This window comes from Danio aesculapii, chromosome 24 (genome assembly GCF_903798145.1).
Source record: "Danio aesculapii chromosome 24, fDanAes4.1, whole genome shotgun sequence".
Lineage (NCBI taxonomy): Eukaryota > Metazoa > Chordata > Actinopteri > Cypriniformes > Danionidae > Danio > Danio aesculapii.
This window is the reverse complement of record NC_079458.1, coordinates 10,521,664-10,538,888: the sequence shown is the minus strand read 5'-3', so window position 1 is coordinate 10,538,888 and position 17,225 is coordinate 10,521,664. Positions and strand designations below refer to the sequence as shown.

The window sequence follows — 17,225 nt, the reverse complement described above, 5'->3', positions numbered from 1 at the left end:
CATCATCGCACCATCATCATGGACCCGCGCTGTGTTTTTTTAACCCTTTAAAATACGGCCCATGCCATACGAATTCATACTTTAAGGGATAGATCATCCAAAAATTACTGAAATTCTATCATTCATTTTCTTTTCAGCCTAGCCCCTTTATTAATCCGGGGTCGCCACAGCAGAATGAACCGCCAACTTATCCAGCACATGTTCTACGCAGCGGATGCCCTTCCAGCTGCAACCCATCTCTGGGAAACATCCATACACTCATACACCACAGACAAGCTTACTCAAATATACCTATACCGCATGTCTTTGGGAAACCGGAGCACCCAGAGGAAACTCACGCGAACGCAGGGAGAACATGCAAACGCCACACAAAAAAGCCAACCGAAGCTCGAACCAGCAACCTTCTTGCTGTGAGGCAACAGCACTACATACTGCGTCACTGCGTCGCCCTACTGAAATTCTGTTATCATTTTCTCTTGATTCAAACCTGTTTGACTTTCTTCTTTTGAACATAAAAGAAGATATTTTGAAAAATGTTGTAAACCTGGGACCATTGACTTCTATTTGATTTTCTTATGGAATTCAATGGCTGTTTTCAGCTTTCTTCAAAATATCTTCTTTAGTGTTCAACAGATTAAAGAAATTCATACATGTTGCTACTTGATGGTTAGTAAATAGTGAGTAATTTTTTATTTTGGGGTGAAATAAACAGTTCTCTAAACAGTTCACCTTTTGTAATCATCATTGTGCCATCATCATGGACCCGCTCAGTGTTTAGAAAATACTAATTACATACAAAAAAATTGAAATTCTGTCATTTACACTTGTTTCAAACCTGTTAGACTTTTTTTTTTCTTCTGTTGAACATAAAAGAAGATATTTTGAAAAATGTTGTAAACCTGTGACCATTGACTTTCTATTTGTTTTTCCATATGGAAGTCAATAGTTGCAGGTTTTCAGCTTTCTTCAAAATATCTTCTTTAGTGTTCAACAGAAATTCATAAATGTTGCCACTTGATGGTTAGTAAATAGTGAGTATATTTTCATTCCCATTTCTATCCCTAAAGGTACAGTTCACATTTTGATGAAGCTTAATAAATCATCCAAGATTAGGATAATCCATTTCTACAGGACATTGCTGATATTTAGATGAAATTGTGATTTTTGGTTATACATTAAAAATTACCTAATCGTTTAATCTCCCACATGTGGTTCTAAACCTGTTGAGTTTCTTTATTCTGTTGAACCCAAAAATATATTTTTTTTGAAGAATGCTGGTGGCTGGCACCCATTATCATCAGCTTTTTTCAAAATATTTTCTTTTCAGTTCAACAGGAGAAAGAAACTCAAACAGATTTTGAAAATGTGATGGGTGAATAAATTAGATTATTGGCAGAATAATAATTTTGTGAAACAAAAGTGAAACAATATGTCTGTGCATAAACTGAACATTAGGCTATACTATTAGACCAAGTGGCAAGTTGAACAAAGAATATACACATGTATATAGCTATGTATATAATAAATATATGCATATATTTTCCCCCTGAAGCCCAACTCAGAGTTTTATAAGTATATTAGCATTTATCTGTAAAAACGACATATAGAATAAATTAAATCATATTTTAAAGCAGGGGTGGCCAAACTTTTTCGTACAAAGGACCAAAAGCCAAATATCACTGAGAGCTATGGGCCGAAGGAAAATATACCAAGATGTCTTACATTAAAGTTGCCATGGGTAATTTCCTACATTATTTTATAAGATTTAATGGTAAATAGAAAACAAATGATAGGAAACAAATAAATAAACAAATAAATAAAATAAAAAACAAATAAATAAAAAAATGGATTACAATGATCTAATAATGGAACAATTTATTTAAAAGAAATGTATTTTCATATTCTGAAAATGGGCTCACTTAATCTGGGTAGCACGATCGCCTCACAGCAAGGTTGCTGGTTCGAGTCTCAGCTTGGCCGGTTCTTCTGGGGAGGTGGGGGGGTTAGAAATTTAGAAACAGGTGAATAGTAATTATATGAACGTATGATCTCCTACAGCCGTCCCCCCACTTTTAAAATGTCCGCTACGGCCCTGGCAGGAAGGGCATCTACTGCGTAAAACATATGCTGGATAAGTTGGCGGTTCATTCCACTGTGATTAATAAAGGAACTAAGCCGAAAAGAAAATGAATATTCGGAAATTATGTCACTTACTGTAGAACATAGGTCTCAAACTGGATTCCTGGAGGGCCGCAGTTCTGCACAGTTTTGCTCCAACCCTAATCAAACACAGCTGAGTCTTGCACACCTTGATTAGTTGGATCAGCTGTGTATGATTAGGGTTGGAGCAAAACTGTGCAGAGCTGCGGCCCTCCAGGAATGGTGACATCTAGATCGGATACGCAATAATTTATATTTTTACGTTACTGTGATGGTTGGGTTTAGGGTTGAGGGGGTTTAGGCATTAAAAAATACGAATTATTGGGTAATTTAATAGATAACATAAATAATAGCCAGTACAACTACTGTTTTTACATTACTGTGACGGTTGGGTTTAAGGTTTGTGTGGGGGTAGACGTTAATAAAATATAATAAATGTGAAATTTTTAAAATAATATAAATAATTCTCTTTAACTTCCGGCCGCATCCATATCCAATCTAGCAACAGTTAACCTCCAGGAATTGAGTTTGAGACCCATGCTGTAGAAAGTTATATATGTTGTTATAAATACAATCTTTGGGTAAACATCATTTAAATAAAAGTAGTCTTATTTGTTCATATATTAATTAAAAACGAATCAAAATAAAAAGACCTTTTAACACAGTTTTAACAACTATTTAAACAAAACAATATGTAGAATAGCCCACAAAACAATCTAAAAGTACACTGATTTTATTTAACAATACCAACAGTTTAAAACAAACCCACAGATCAGCAAATAAAACACGAATTTTATTCAAAACACCTCGACGAGCGCCTTGAATACGTCTTTCCGCCATTTCTCCCCAGAAACGGAAGTGACGCACGGTACAGCCAGTCAGTGCCAGAGCTCGCTCGCTGTGCGTAGCGTTTTTGCAGCCGACGCAAGACAGACAACATACCCAGACAACAGCGAAATACTGGATTAATTCGCCCGCTACACAAAACACCAGCGACCGTACGTACCCGCAGCCGCAGTCCGACAAAAACACACCGCCTCAGCAGCCCGTACGAGCGGGTTTTGGTTCGGGGGAAAGGAGGGTTGGATGCGGGAGCGGGACATGGAGTCAATTGGGATAAACTGGGATGCGAGATGCTGCTGTTGGCCTGTAACACCGAGCTGCATCCTGCGTGCACAATGTCACGTCTGTTATTATGGTGCGCTAAAGCATCGAGGCTCCAGCTGAAAGGCAGCGATGCTAAAAGCGCTTCTTTGATCGTGTGAAATATTAATCGACAGAGTCAGTTTACAGTCGGGACTGCAGGCTTTTTGAAAACCATACTTGTGTTTCAGGGATGCAGATGCGACGCGCTATGCGAATTAGCTTTTTTTTTTTGCATCAGATTGTTTTTATTCTGTTTTTTATTGCTGTGTGTTATGATGCATCGGCTGAATGTTTTGGATCTCGATACTCAAACGCACAATGCGAGCAGAAACACGCGGCATCTGACAACAGCACGCGTCTTAACATGGTGCTATTTATAAATGCGACATCTTTATTCGTAGATCGTTGTTTAGTATTATAGGCATGGGCCGGTATAAGATTCTGACGGTATGATAACCTTAGATAAAAAATATCACAGTTTCACGGTATTGTGATAACTGCTCTAAAATGTATTCTATTTAAATGTCTCGGTAAAAAAACAACCTGTTTTCCCTATTGAACACTATATATTTGTATTAAGAAACATTTAAAATATTTTGGAACAGTAAACATTAGTTATGGGCTGCTATTTGATTCTCACGGTATGATAACCTTAGATTAAAACATCACAGTTTCACAATATTGTGATAACTGCTCTAAAATATATTCTATTTAAATGTCTGGGTAGAAAAACAACCTGTTTTCCCTATTGAACACTACATATTTGTATTAAGAAACATTTAAAATATTTTGGAACAGTAAACATTAGTCATGGGCTGCTATTTGATTCTGACGGTATGATAACCTTGCATTAAAATATCACAGTTTCACTGTATTGTGGTTTTCTGCTCTAAAATATATTCTATTTAAATGTTTGGGTAAAAAACAACAACCTGTTTTCTATATTAATTTTTGTTTTAAGAAACATTCAAAGTATTTTTGAACAGTAAACATGTCAGGCTAAATAATTTAAATGAATCATTGACTTCTGCTGTCTTCAAAAACACAGATTTCTTTGAAAGGGCGTCTTTGGATATCTTTATTTTAATTGGATATACAATAAACCACGGCACTGTTCAGGTCTAAAGCATGCTTGGGTGTAGGCATGGGACGATAACCGTTTTCAAGGTATACCGTGGTTTGGTAAAGTCAAGGTTTTAAAACTGTTAACTTAATTTATTTATTCATTTATTTATGTTTTTAGGACATCTGTATGTTCAGCAGAAAAGATCTTCAAAGATGCTGTTTTAAATCGTAAAGAAAAATCAGTTTTTGAAACAAATGAAGATGGAAGAATTCAATAATTTATTTAGTCTGACATGTTTTACTCTTTCAAAATATTTTCAATAGGTTCTCAAAATAAAATATATTGTTGAAGAGGGACACATGTTTTTGTTTTTACCCAGACATTTAAATAGAATATATTTTAGAGCAGTAATCACAATACTGTGATACCGTGATATTTTTATCCAAGGTTATCATACCGTCAGAATCTTATACCGGCCCATGCCTGCTTGGGTGTTGGTTTATAAGTGATTTGTTTTTCAGATGTTTGGTAAGGCTGAGCAGTAGGTTTTGATGTGGAGATACTGTTACTGCTCTTAAAAAACTAAACAAAATTGTGAAAACTCGTAAAACAACAAAAAATAAACGTACAAATATTGCAGGAACGGTATAACACAAAATTATAGTGGTTTTAAAACCTTGATTTTCCAAATCGCAGTAAACCTTGAAACTGGTAATTGTCCCATACCTAGTATTGAATATAACGTTTTATATGTGATTGGACTGGTTTTGATTGACATGCGGATGCAATAGAGGGTGACTTGAGGTTATTCATTGCAAATTAATAACTGTTAAACACGAGTTATGAAACTCAATATTTACGCTTGTGTGTATGTATGTCTTGTTGTTTAAATTTTTGCTGTATTATTTATTTACACATCATTTTTAGGCCACGACGATAATGATGACTATGATTATTATTTATTATTATTATTATTTTTGTTATGTTTGTTGTGTTTTTGTCAATGTATAGACCATTTTGAGAGATGTAAACAATAACAATGGTCCTAACGTATTTCCTATTTTACATTTTTTATTTCCATAGCTTCAGAGAATCCAGAAAAGGTTCATATATTGATAAATAATGTTATGATAGCTGTTTTAATGTTAAGTCTTGATTGAATTGCCTTTTGTTATAATTATGAAATAGTTTGACAACAACCAGGAAATGTTCATGGGCCAATGACATCGTCACATTGAAATGGTCTATGCAATCAAAGTTTGAATTTAGGGAAACCCTATGAAATCTGTTTCTTATTTTGTTTCTGCTTAATTAAAATTTATTATTTTGAGTTTTTTGTCAGCTTCTGACTGTCCTGATACAAAAACCAGTCATTTAATTATTTCTTTAAAATAACATTATTATTATTATTATTATTATTATTATTTGAGAAGTAAATAAAGTGCTTGCGTAAATTACCACTAATGTACAGCATTAATGTATAGACTATATTACATTTTTTGACAATTTATTTAGATGTAAAGATGCTTAAGTTTGTATTGAGGTAAAGTTGGTTCTATATTCACAGATTCTGAATTTCTCTTTAATAATATAATTTCACTTAATTAGAAACATATTTTCCATGTTTTTATATAAAATAAAGCAACAGGCTTATTCTGACCAGTACTTATTGGAATATCTACAAAATAATATATATATATATATATATATATATATATATATATATATATATATATATATATATATATATATATATATATATATATATATATATATATATATATACATACATTTTTTTGTTGTTGTTGTTTTTTTTGTTTAGTTTATATATGCTTCTAGATTATTTACTTGATTTTATGCAGATACACTCCCGTACAGTATCATCATAATCTAAAATGATCATTTCTTTCCAAATAGAGATATTTAAGTCATCTGGTAAAATTGTATTTATATTGCAGAATAACAAAATATCGTAATGTTAGATTTTTCCAATATCATGCAGCCTTATAAAACAACCATTTAGACAAATCTCATTGTTTAGTTGTATATTATAAGTTCTTCTACTCTCTTTTCCTGTAAAGGTGCTGAAAGATAGACATCATGAACCCTGTTTATAACCCTGCTTCATCAGGGGTTCCGTATGCCAACACTAAAGGAATAGGATACCCAGGTAACCAGAGAATGAGCTCTGTCTCACTTTGCATGCAATCAGTAGGAAGTGACTGGAGTTTTCACACCTCATGCAATTAAATTCCTGCACATTGTCAATGCTGTTGTGTTCATTACTGTGATTTTTCTTTTCTCTCTCAAAAAGCTGGATTTCCTGTGGGCTATGCAGCAGCAGCTCCAGCTTACTCCCCCAGCATGTATCCTGGTGCTAATCCAGCTTTTCCTTCAGGTAAAGAAAGCTTAAAGTCCGCCTATTTAACTGTTTTCAGGTCTCAGAAGGCATGCAGAGATGTTTATTGTTCAATCAGTTATTACTGGACTCTGCATAATATATCAACTGGTGCAGATGTGTTTTTAAATAGGACCCACTATGCCCCTTAAGGCTGATTTATACTTCTGCGTCAAGCGCATGTGTATGCTATGGTGCGGCCTACGCATGGACGCATAGCCCCTGCCGTGGCCGCCGCCGTTGCAGACGTGCACCTCTCAAAAAATGTAACTACACGTCCCAATGACGCATAGCACAAGCTCTGTGATTGGTCGGCTTGGTAGCACTGACGAGTGTTGGCGGGACCGAGAGCCACGCAAGCCCGATAGAGCGATTGTTTACAAGCGTGGAGTCCCGTGAAGGAGCTCCAGATGGAACGTTTTGCTTTGTTTACCTCATGGTTAAAGTTGTTGCACGTCCGCCGGTTCCTGCCTCAAAATGAACGAGTTTGAGGCACTTGTACATTAAGGAAGCATTCAGAAAAAACTAAACGCCAGCGAAGAAACTCGACACAGAGGAACAAAAACACCCGCTAGCATTTCGGAGGTGTTATTGCATAGCAACAGAAAGAGCGCGCAGAAGTATAAATAAACAGCTACGAGCGTTGTATGTACCATGGGTCACACCAATCACTTGACGAAGAAGTATAAACCAGGCTTTAGAAGATGTAATGTAAGTCTTTGACGTCCCTAGAGTGTGTATGTAAAGTTTCAGCTCAAAATACAGCACAATTTTTTTATAACTCTTTGAAAGGGCAGCCTTTAGGCTTTGATCCAAATTGTGGCGTTTTGGTGACTGTCGCTTTAAATTCAAATGAGATTGTGCTCTCAGCCCATTTTTCAAGAGAGGGCGGAGCTACAAACGTATGTGGTTTAGCACAGTGATAGATTCAAAACATGACTGACGTTATCTCTGTGAAAAACTGAAAATGTCAAAAGAAGTGGCTCAGTCTATGGTGTTCATTTCTCATCCTAAAACATTTTGTTATGCCTTTTAGGGCATACTCACAATATACAGTTGCCTCAGGGGTGTCAATTAATTGTTTCTTCGGTGCAACACGATGCAGACGCAGACAATTCGGTATCAGTTCAGTAATAATCATAACCAGTTTATATGTACTGATGTCATTTATCTCATATGCGCTATGTCGTGGTAGCTTAGTATGTCGAGGGAGGTGAGCGCGAGTATTTAAAACACTCCAACTGCTTAAAAATGCAGAAACTGCACAATTTCACTGCATTTGCTGGACAGTCTTTCACTGACACTTCCAGTAGAAGCCCCTATTTCACTGCGATTGAGAGAATGAAACTATGAGAGTTTGCGTTCACTGAACAGTTAGAATGATTGATAAATTCATATTAAACAGTCCCTTAAAAGGCATGTCTCGTCTTTAGTTTCGGGCTCAGGCGCACTTTGCACTCACACTAAAGCGTACCGTGCCAAAGCCTGATTCAGAGCACTCACACTCCTCAAACGAACCATGAAATGCACCTGGGCACGGTTCACGGAATTCTAAGTTCCATATGGTTTATGACTGTTTCTCAACCACGTTCCTGGAGGACCACCAGCTTTGCACATTTTCCATGTTTCCTCAACCAAATACACCTGATTCAGATCATCAGCTCATTAGCAGAGACTGAAAGACCTGTAATGAGTGTGACAAACAAAGGAGACATCCAAAACATGCAGTGTTGGTGGTCCTTCAGGAACATGGTTGAGAAACACTGGTTTATGACATAAAATCAAAGAGATTTAGAATTTTAAATGGCAAAAAGACTTTTTAATATAATATAATATAATATAATATATAACAACATAATATATGTTTTTGATATGTATAATTTTTCTAAAAAGGCTGTTTAATTATTGCAGTGTCAAATAATTTTTTATGTTAGCCCATCAAAATAAAAGTTTTTGCTTGAACTATACAGTGGTCCCTTGTTATTCGTGGGAGTTACGTTCTAAAGATAACCCGTAATAGACAAAACCTGCAACGTAGTCCGCTTTATTTTTTACACTTATAGATGTTTATAGGCTGTAAAATCCCTCACTACACACTTTATACACTTTTCTCAGACAGGCATTAACATTTTCACACTTTTCTCTCTTGTTTAAAGACTCTCAAAGATCAAACCTTTGTAGAAAAATAAGTCCAGTATTATAGAATGTAACCAAAGATCAAAACCATTTGATCCTCGTTCATTTATTCAGTAATGGTGCCCTACAGCCACGTAACTTCTACATTCCTTTAGCATGTCCAGAAGTTCAACTTTTTGTGTGATGGTTAGCATCTTCCTCTGCCTTTTGGGTGCTACTGCAGGTGCCTTTTATGGTGCAGAAGGTTTCGTCAATATTGTGGGGAGAAAATTTGCAAACACACAGTACAGCATTTCAGTGTCAAACTGCTAGCGATCGAAGTTTTATGTAAGTTTGGCAAGCTGAACGCATTCTGTACTGTACAGGAGACATGACACGGAGGAGATTGATTGACAATAGCCTACAGCCTATCAGGACGCAGAACACAATGTGCTGTAAAAAAAAAAACATGTCAAATTGCACGAAAAATTTTGTAAGGCTGCGAAAGGTGAACCGCTTTATAGTGAGGGACCACTGTCCATGTATTATTATTGTACCTTAGAATGAGCTTTTAAAATTAATACTACTACTAAATAGACAAAACTGTACTTCTACGGTATAAATACTCAGGAATAAAATTACATTTGAGGTAAAATTCATGAAATTAAGGAGAAAGATTAAGGGATAAGCTTTATATAGTTCATAACAAAGTAAAATAATTTTACTATAAGTAAATAAGTTGCTTGTTTTCCGTTCATTGCTTTTTAAATGCAAAAAATGTAATATTTAAAATACAATTTATAAAAATTAAAAAGAAAAGAGAAAACATCATTAGATTATTGTCTTATTTAATTTGTCATATATTATCATACCTACAGGTTATGCTCCGGGGACCCCTTTCAAAATGTCCTGCTCCCCAACAACAGGTGCTGTTCCCCCTTATTCTTCATCACCCAACCCCTACCAAGCTGCCGTCTACCCCGTGAGAAGTCCTTACCCCCAGCAGAACCCATACGCACAGGTAAGCAAGATCATATACCTGGAAATAAACAAATAGCACCAAACATGTATTTGGTTAATATTTTGGATACTTTTCTCCCTCAGCAGCAAGGCACTTACTACACACAGCCCCTCTACGCAGCGCCGCCTCATGTCATTCATCACACAACAGTGGTGCAGCCCAATGGCATGCCAGCGGCCATGTATGCTCCGCCCATTCCACCACCCCGCCCCAATGGAGTCGCAATGGGAATGGTGGGAGGGACCACCATGGCGATGTCAGCTGGTCAGTCACAGAAATAATCTATTAAAAGTCATGCAACAGAGTGTAACAGTCAGTGTTCAGCCATTTTAAAAAAGGCTTTGTTAGTTTATGTATAATTTATTCATAGTTTTATTTAAAGAAGTTACAAGCTAGTTACAGTGCAGAAGTAAACTCTTTCTGCAGTTGTTTTACAACTTCTGATTCATTTAGGGATGCACGATATATCAGCGGCCATATCGTTATCAGCCGGTATCAACAATGTTATCATTATCGGTTCAGTGTCAAAAATAGGCCGATATCTTTAAGCCGATAGATTATGTAATCATACAGAACTGCCTGCATCGCGCATACCAGGGGTGATTTTAATATTGTCATTTTAGGGTGGCTCAGCTCCTTATAAGGTTAAAAAATAAATAAATAATTATATATATATATATATATATATATATATATATATATATATATATATATATATATATATATATATATATAAAGCCTAATATTACATTTAGAAGTAGTAATTTAATAGCAATACACTTAAAAATTTTGTTTAATATGGGTTGTATACTAGTATTCCGTATACAAAGCTACAGCCCCCCTAAAATAGGCCTAGCAACGCCCATGGCGCATACGTGCATGGAACTTGTTCAGACTTGACCATTGCACTACAAAGGCGCTTGCCTCATATTGTTTATTCCTTCAAAGTCTGTCTTATCTTTATCTGGTATTGTGCATTAATATCTCAGTAAGTTACCATGTTCCTTACCATTGTAGATATGTTAGTGATAGAGTGCCACTGTGTATATTGGTTTAAATCGTCTCAGGAAAAAATATTAAATGTGTAAACATGATAGCAAAGGAAAAAGTAACAAAGGAAAGTCCTTCGGTGGAGGAGTTCAAGTGTCTTGGGGTTTTGTTCATGAGTGAGGGAAGGGTGGAACGTGAGATTAACAGGCGGATTGGTGCAGTGGCAGCAGTAATGCGGTCGATATATCGGTCTGCTGTTGTAAAGAAGGAGCTGAGCCGAAAGGCAAAGCTCTCGATTTACCGGTCAATCTACGTTCCTATGCTTACCTGTGGTCATGAGCTTTGGGTCATGACCGAAAGGACAATATCTAGGATACAAGCAGCCGAAATGAGTTTCCTTTGCAGGGTGGCAGGGGCACCCTTATAGATAGGGTGAGGAGCTTTGAGTAGAGCCGCTGCTCCTCCACATCGAGAGAAGTCAGGTGGCTCGGGCATCTGTTTCGGATGCCTCCTGGACGCCTACCTATGGAGGTGTTCCAGGCTTTTCAGACCAGAAAGAGGCCTCGGGGAAGACCCAGGACACGCTGGAGGGACTATGTTTCTCACCTGGCCTGGGAACCCTCGGGATCCCTCTGGAGGAAGTGTCTAGGGGGAGGGAAGTCTGGGGTTCTCTCCTAAGACTGCTGCCACCGCGACCCAGCCCTGGAAAAGCAGTTGAAAATGAATAAATGAGTATATTGGTTATCAGGCTCCAAATCTTAAGAGTTATCGGTTATTGATATCGGCCAAAAATTCCACATCAGCACATCCCGAGATTCATTCAAAAGACTAGGAATAACAAACATCAGTGAAGCTACTTGCTCTACAAATAAGCGTGGTTATGACTCTAAAATAATACAGGGTCTTAAAATATCTTAAATTTCTTAAATCTTGGGCCTTAAAATGTCTTAAAGTATTTTGAAAGTGTGTTTAGCAAAAAATGGCCAGATTTAGCAACTTTCTGATGGGTGGATTTTTCTCTAGGCATTCTTGTAGTGTAGTTTTCAACATCAAGTCTACTGTTAAACATGATTATTTCTAAAGTAATTTGACACAATGAGAACAGATAGGTTTGAGAAACGCATATAGTTGATTAATGTTCTTTAAACTCATAATAGAGCAAAACAAATCTGATCAGTTTACCTATAAAGAAAGTGAATGACTTTTTACTTCTCAAACCTGACTGTTGCACTCTATTGGAAAGGAAAGGAAAGGAAAGGGTGAATATGCATGAATTTTGTTTTTAATTCTCAGGGACGTTATTAACTACTCACTCTCCGACGCCAGTCGCACCCCATCCCTCGATGCCCACCTACCGCCAGCCTGCCACTCCAACCTACAGTTACGTTCCCCCGCAGTGGTGAACACGACACTGTGAGTACAAAATCAACATCCCCAAATGTTACAATTCTGTTATCATTATTTACTTAATCCCACTTGTTCCAAACCTGTTTGACTGTCTTTCTTCAGTTGAACACAAAGGTAAATGACAGTAAATGTGTAAAATGACATTAAATTTGTATTACATTTTAGTGGTTGACTGAAGAATGTTAAATGTTAAAGGATGTTGAAAAAATGGATGTGAATGGCTGGATGTTTTGTGTTCAACAGAAGAAAGAAATTCATAAGTTTTTAATACCACTTGAGTGTGAGTAAATTTTTATTTTAGGGTGAACTCTAGCTTTAATCTGAAGATATTATATCCAATAAAATTGATGTCAATAACAATAATAAGCTCTGGACTTTTTTTTTTTACTCTATATTGATCTAAGAGCCAATCACACAGCAGAAATGTACAACAATGGGATTCTAAAAGTGTGTTTATTAGAGATGTACGGCCACCGAATATTTATCGGCTGAAAATGTTATGCCATTTAATGGACGTTCTAATTGTTGTGGCTTCAGTCGTTGTTGAGATACTCTTTTAAATCTGGAAGCATTATCAACTTTTATTGAAATAAATATCGTTGTTGTTCAATATGGAAAATAATTATCGAATTAGCATTTTTGCCATATTGCCCAGCCCTAATTCTATGTGATTTATTCATTTTATTTTTTTGCATAATTTGTATTGACTATTGAACTGATAAATAAGTGACACGAAAACCACATTTCAGCAAATCTTTGTCTTAATGACTGATTCCTTAAATCATTCACTCAATTGTTTAAAATGTCATTTAGAAAATGATTAAAGCAAGTGACTTTCTTTATGAATTATCATTGAATAGTTGACTAAATTATTATTCAACAGGAGCTTAATGCTTGTTGAACTGATGTATAAACCACATTTAAAAGTCAAGCTGACAGTCTGATATTTAAGAAAATGCTGGAAAATTTATGCTGGACAAAGTGTGGATACAAGTAAAGCTTGCTTGTTTTTACACAATATTTAAAATATTTTGCTAAGAAATCTCTAAAATATATAAAATTTTTATTCTTGTATTATTAAATGTAATATATATTTTTTTTGATAAAGCAAATAAAAATCTTTTCCATCTGGACCATTTGAAAAGTTCCTTAGCATTTAGCCCCTTTATGAGTCTAAAATTTCATTCATAATGGTCTTAAAAATGTCTTAAATTTAACTTGGTGAAACTGCAAGTTTTCAATGATTGCTTTATTGCCAACGCTTTTATAAAGTTTACATTAAAAAGAACACCTATATATTTATATATAAATAAACACACATTAAGTAGTTAGCAGTAGCAGAAGAATAAACTATAATAATAATTAAAAAATACAACAAATAAAACAAATGATGCAGAATAACAGTACATTTAACAATCAACATTTATGGATCAAACAGTAATAATAAATAATAATAATCAGTATATTTACACCCCCCCACTCTCTCTCTCTCTCTCTCTCTCTCTCTCTCTCTCTCTCTCTCTCTCTCTCTCTCTCTCTCTCTCTCTCTCTCTCTCTCTCATCTCTCCTCTCTTCTCTCTCTCTCTCTCCTCTCTCTCTCTCTCGTCTCATCCCTCTCTCCTCCTCTCCTCTCCTCTCTCTCTCGTCTCCACATCTCTCCCCTCTCTCTCTCTCTCTCTCTCTCTCTCTGCAATAGTTTTTTACTAGCAATTTTTAAGAAGAAATGTTTCTCTTTTTGACCAGTTTTTTTCAGTGTATATGGGTCATATTTGAGATCAAATTTACAAAAAGTAATAGTACAAATGTAGTAAAATGTCTATTTTAATGTTTCAATAAGCTTTTGTTAACATAAAATGTCAAAATAGGGGTAAAAATGTGTGATCATAATTCAACGTCAGACTTAAGTAAAAATAAAATTACATGCATATTTTAACCTAAATATATGAAAGAGTAATACCTTTTTTGATGTTTTTAAAAAGGTTTTGTTGACAAATAGTGGTTTGCTGTAGTGTGGACTAAATAAGATTTAAAATGACAGTAAATATGTATTACTTTTTAGTGGGTGACTTCTGTAAATCATGCTACAGATTGACACATACACATTGCAGTTTTTGATGCTTCACTGTAAAATAAATTTGTATTGGGACAACTTGAAGGAATTAAGTTTACTTGTTAGTTTTTACAAATTTAAGTGGATTGAACAGACAATTAAGTTGTCCCCAAAACTCAAGAATTGTTTCAGCTCATTCTAAATAAATAGTTTAAGCAAACAGCTTTTTTTTTGTAAATGTTGAAAACCCTTTTAAACTTCTATACTCACAAAGTATTTTTATTTTCTGTCCCTGTGTGAAATAATTGTCTTTTTTTGTTGTTGTCACCACCTTCAGGTCAAAAAGATGGTAGATATGCATTCTCACTGTCCAGTATTTTTACGATTGGAGCTGACGCTACGAGTGTTATCAGCCAGTTGCTCTTCCTTCCAACCATAATGTGAATCCGACTCCAGTTGGCAGACGAAAAGGAAAGAGTATCTTCCCAGTCCGGCTCCATTACTACTTCCCATCCTTCACTTCATTCGACGACTTATCTCACGGCCGAAGACCAGACAAAGCTCTTCATGCTGAATTGTGTTGTGTGGACTGTCTTGCAGTTTGTTTTTTTAGCTAACTCTTTAATTGGTGAAACCGGAAGAGAGTTGGAATTAGTTTTATTGGGATGCATGTATATATTAAAACAAAACAAAAAAAAGGATAAAAAAAATGCTAATAATAATAATAAACCAACAGCTACCAGCTACGACAGATGCAAAACCATCAGCAGTTATCTGAAGCAAAAATAATCGGGACGGGGGAAAAACAACTGTATATTAAATGCAATGTCTTAATTGTTATTTCATACAAAATATTAACAACGTTAGCATTTTTGGGGGGTTATTTTACCTGGTTTTAATTTGGGTATTTGTAGCTACAGGCATGGTTCGTCTTCTCTGGGGTGACGCCGTGTTTGTTACTGATTTACCCTGTTGGAGAGACGAACTTTTAGGGTTTGTGCCTCTGCTTCATATGCCTGTTTTTAGTTGGTAAGTTTTATCACTCTACATGCTCTCGCTGCAGTTAATTGTTGCACTAATTGCCTGTGTGTGTGTACATAAATTGGTTGATTGAGCTGTATTGGTGCTGAGAGCATGCTATAACTCATTCGTGTACCTCTGGTTTGGTTTTCTTAACTTTTAAAAGTCTTCTAGAAGGATTAATATTGGAATCGCGTTGAGCTGCGACATTTTAATTGATAAATCGTTCATGTGGTTGCTTAAAAAAAGAGGAAAAGTCAATTAAGTTGATTTGATAACACTACTGGTTACTGTTTGAGGAGGTGAATTTGAAATATTTAGTTGTTATTATTGACCCAAAACATCGCTTGTTACCTCAAAATGACACCGTAACTGAATTTCATCGTCTTTTTACTTTATACATTGCCTACGTCACTTCGGTTAAAGAATGTTTTGTAACGTTTAATGTGTTTTTTGTTTTGTATTTTCAAGAAAGACCAAAAAATAAATACAGTAATAAATTAGGAGTTTGGGTGTTTTATTTGAAGTGTTTCTTGAATAATTAACACTTCTCCGAATTTTTTAAAACTGTATAAAGTATGGCTTAATAATCAGACATTTTTACAAAGTGCAGGAGACTTAGTGGAATTTTAAGAACTCTTACCATAAAAATGCATTGTATGCTGTATTCTTTGATGTTTTTGTTATTTCATGCTTGAATAAGGACTGTGATTAGGTATTTGTCAATGTTAAAATATTATTCTCAAATTCAAACAGATAATTCGCCTAAAATCAGAGTTTACACAGTCATCAAAAACCTGGAAAAGCCATGGTGTTTTAAATCAGCCTCTTCCAGGCCTGGAAAGGTTTTGAAAAAACAGACAAAGTTTTGGAAAGTCATGGAAATTTGTTTAAAAGATATCTGAATATTTGAATATAGGTTAGTTGTTTTTACTTCTTTTCTGTCCTTGGCCAATCAAATACTGTTACATTATTACTGCTGTATAAGTATTATTTAACAGAGTATTTGTGGGGTCTTAAATTCCTAAAACAAAATTTTAGGCCTTAAAAGGTCTCAAATTTACCAAAACATTGTATTGTGGGTCTTAAATCATTTTAAACAGGTCTTAATTATCTTATGCCCACGAAAAGCTACTCATTCAGGCCCAAATCATCCAATCACCAGCAATCCATCTCAATAAAACTTACCAAATAAATTAATTTTTAACTCTTTTTACCAATATAGTTTAATTATCTTCCTTTATAACATATTCGTTTAAAAGTTCTCCATTTATTCATGGTGAGGACACTGACCTGGAGAGACAGTTGTGTATATCTTTATAAAGAAATGTTATGTTAAAAAAGTGCATCTGTGAAACCAGAGTTTGCTTGTTTTGATACATTATTTAAACTATGTGACTAAGAAATAAGTAAATTAGACTTTTTTTTTTAATGAGGATAGTAAAAATCTTTTCTTTTTCCATTGGAAAATAGTGTTTATCCCCATATAAGTCTTAAATGTAATTAATAATGGTCTTAGAAAGTCTTAAATTTGACGTGATGAAACTTGCAGAAACCCTCATCTAAATAAATTTTAGGTAGGAAATAAAAAGATAAAAAATAGATTGTTGTGTTTTAGAATTCAATTTCAATTTGAATGTGCATCTTTTTTCTTATTATCTACCACATATACTTAGACATTCCAAGAAACAGGTCATGAAAATTTGCTTGAAAGTCTTAAAGTCATGGAATTTTAGTAGTAATGTGTATGAACTATGAACTAGGCATGGGCTGGTATAAGATTCTGATGGTATGATAACCTTGGATAAAAAAATATCACGGTTTTGCGGTATTGATTACTGATCTAAAACAT

General features: G+C 35.1%; 1 protein-coding gene across 4 annotated transcripts; it reads left to right on the top strand.

The window, feature by feature from the left end:
• Positions 1 to 3,026: 3,026 nt before the first annotated feature.
• Positions 3,027 to 15,879, top strand: fam168b (family with sequence similarity 168 member B). 4 transcript variants are annotated; one of them, XM_056451086.1, is made up of 7 exons: positions 3,027 to 3,158; positions 6,454 to 6,542; positions 6,687 to 6,770; positions 9,812 to 9,906; positions 9,990 to 10,170; positions 12,190 to 12,309; positions 14,691 to 15,879. In XM_056451086.1, exons 2-6 carry the CDS (start codon positions 6,473 to 6,475, stop codon positions 12,297 to 12,299), a joined length of 540 nt encoding a protein of 179 aa, XP_056307061.1. In that variant the 5' UTR covers positions 3,027 to 3,158; positions 6,454 to 6,472; the 3' UTR covers positions 12,300 to 12,309; positions 14,691 to 15,879. The 4 variants fall into 4 exon arrangements, with proteins under 4 accessions (XP_056307061.1, XP_056307060.1, XP_056307058.1 ...); XM_056451085.1 differs by having other exon boundaries at positions 9,764 to 9,906; positions 9,993 to 10,170; XM_056451083.1 differs by having other exon boundaries at positions 9,764 to 9,906.
• The last annotated feature ends 1,346 nt before the right edge of the window (positions 15,880 to 17,225 follow it).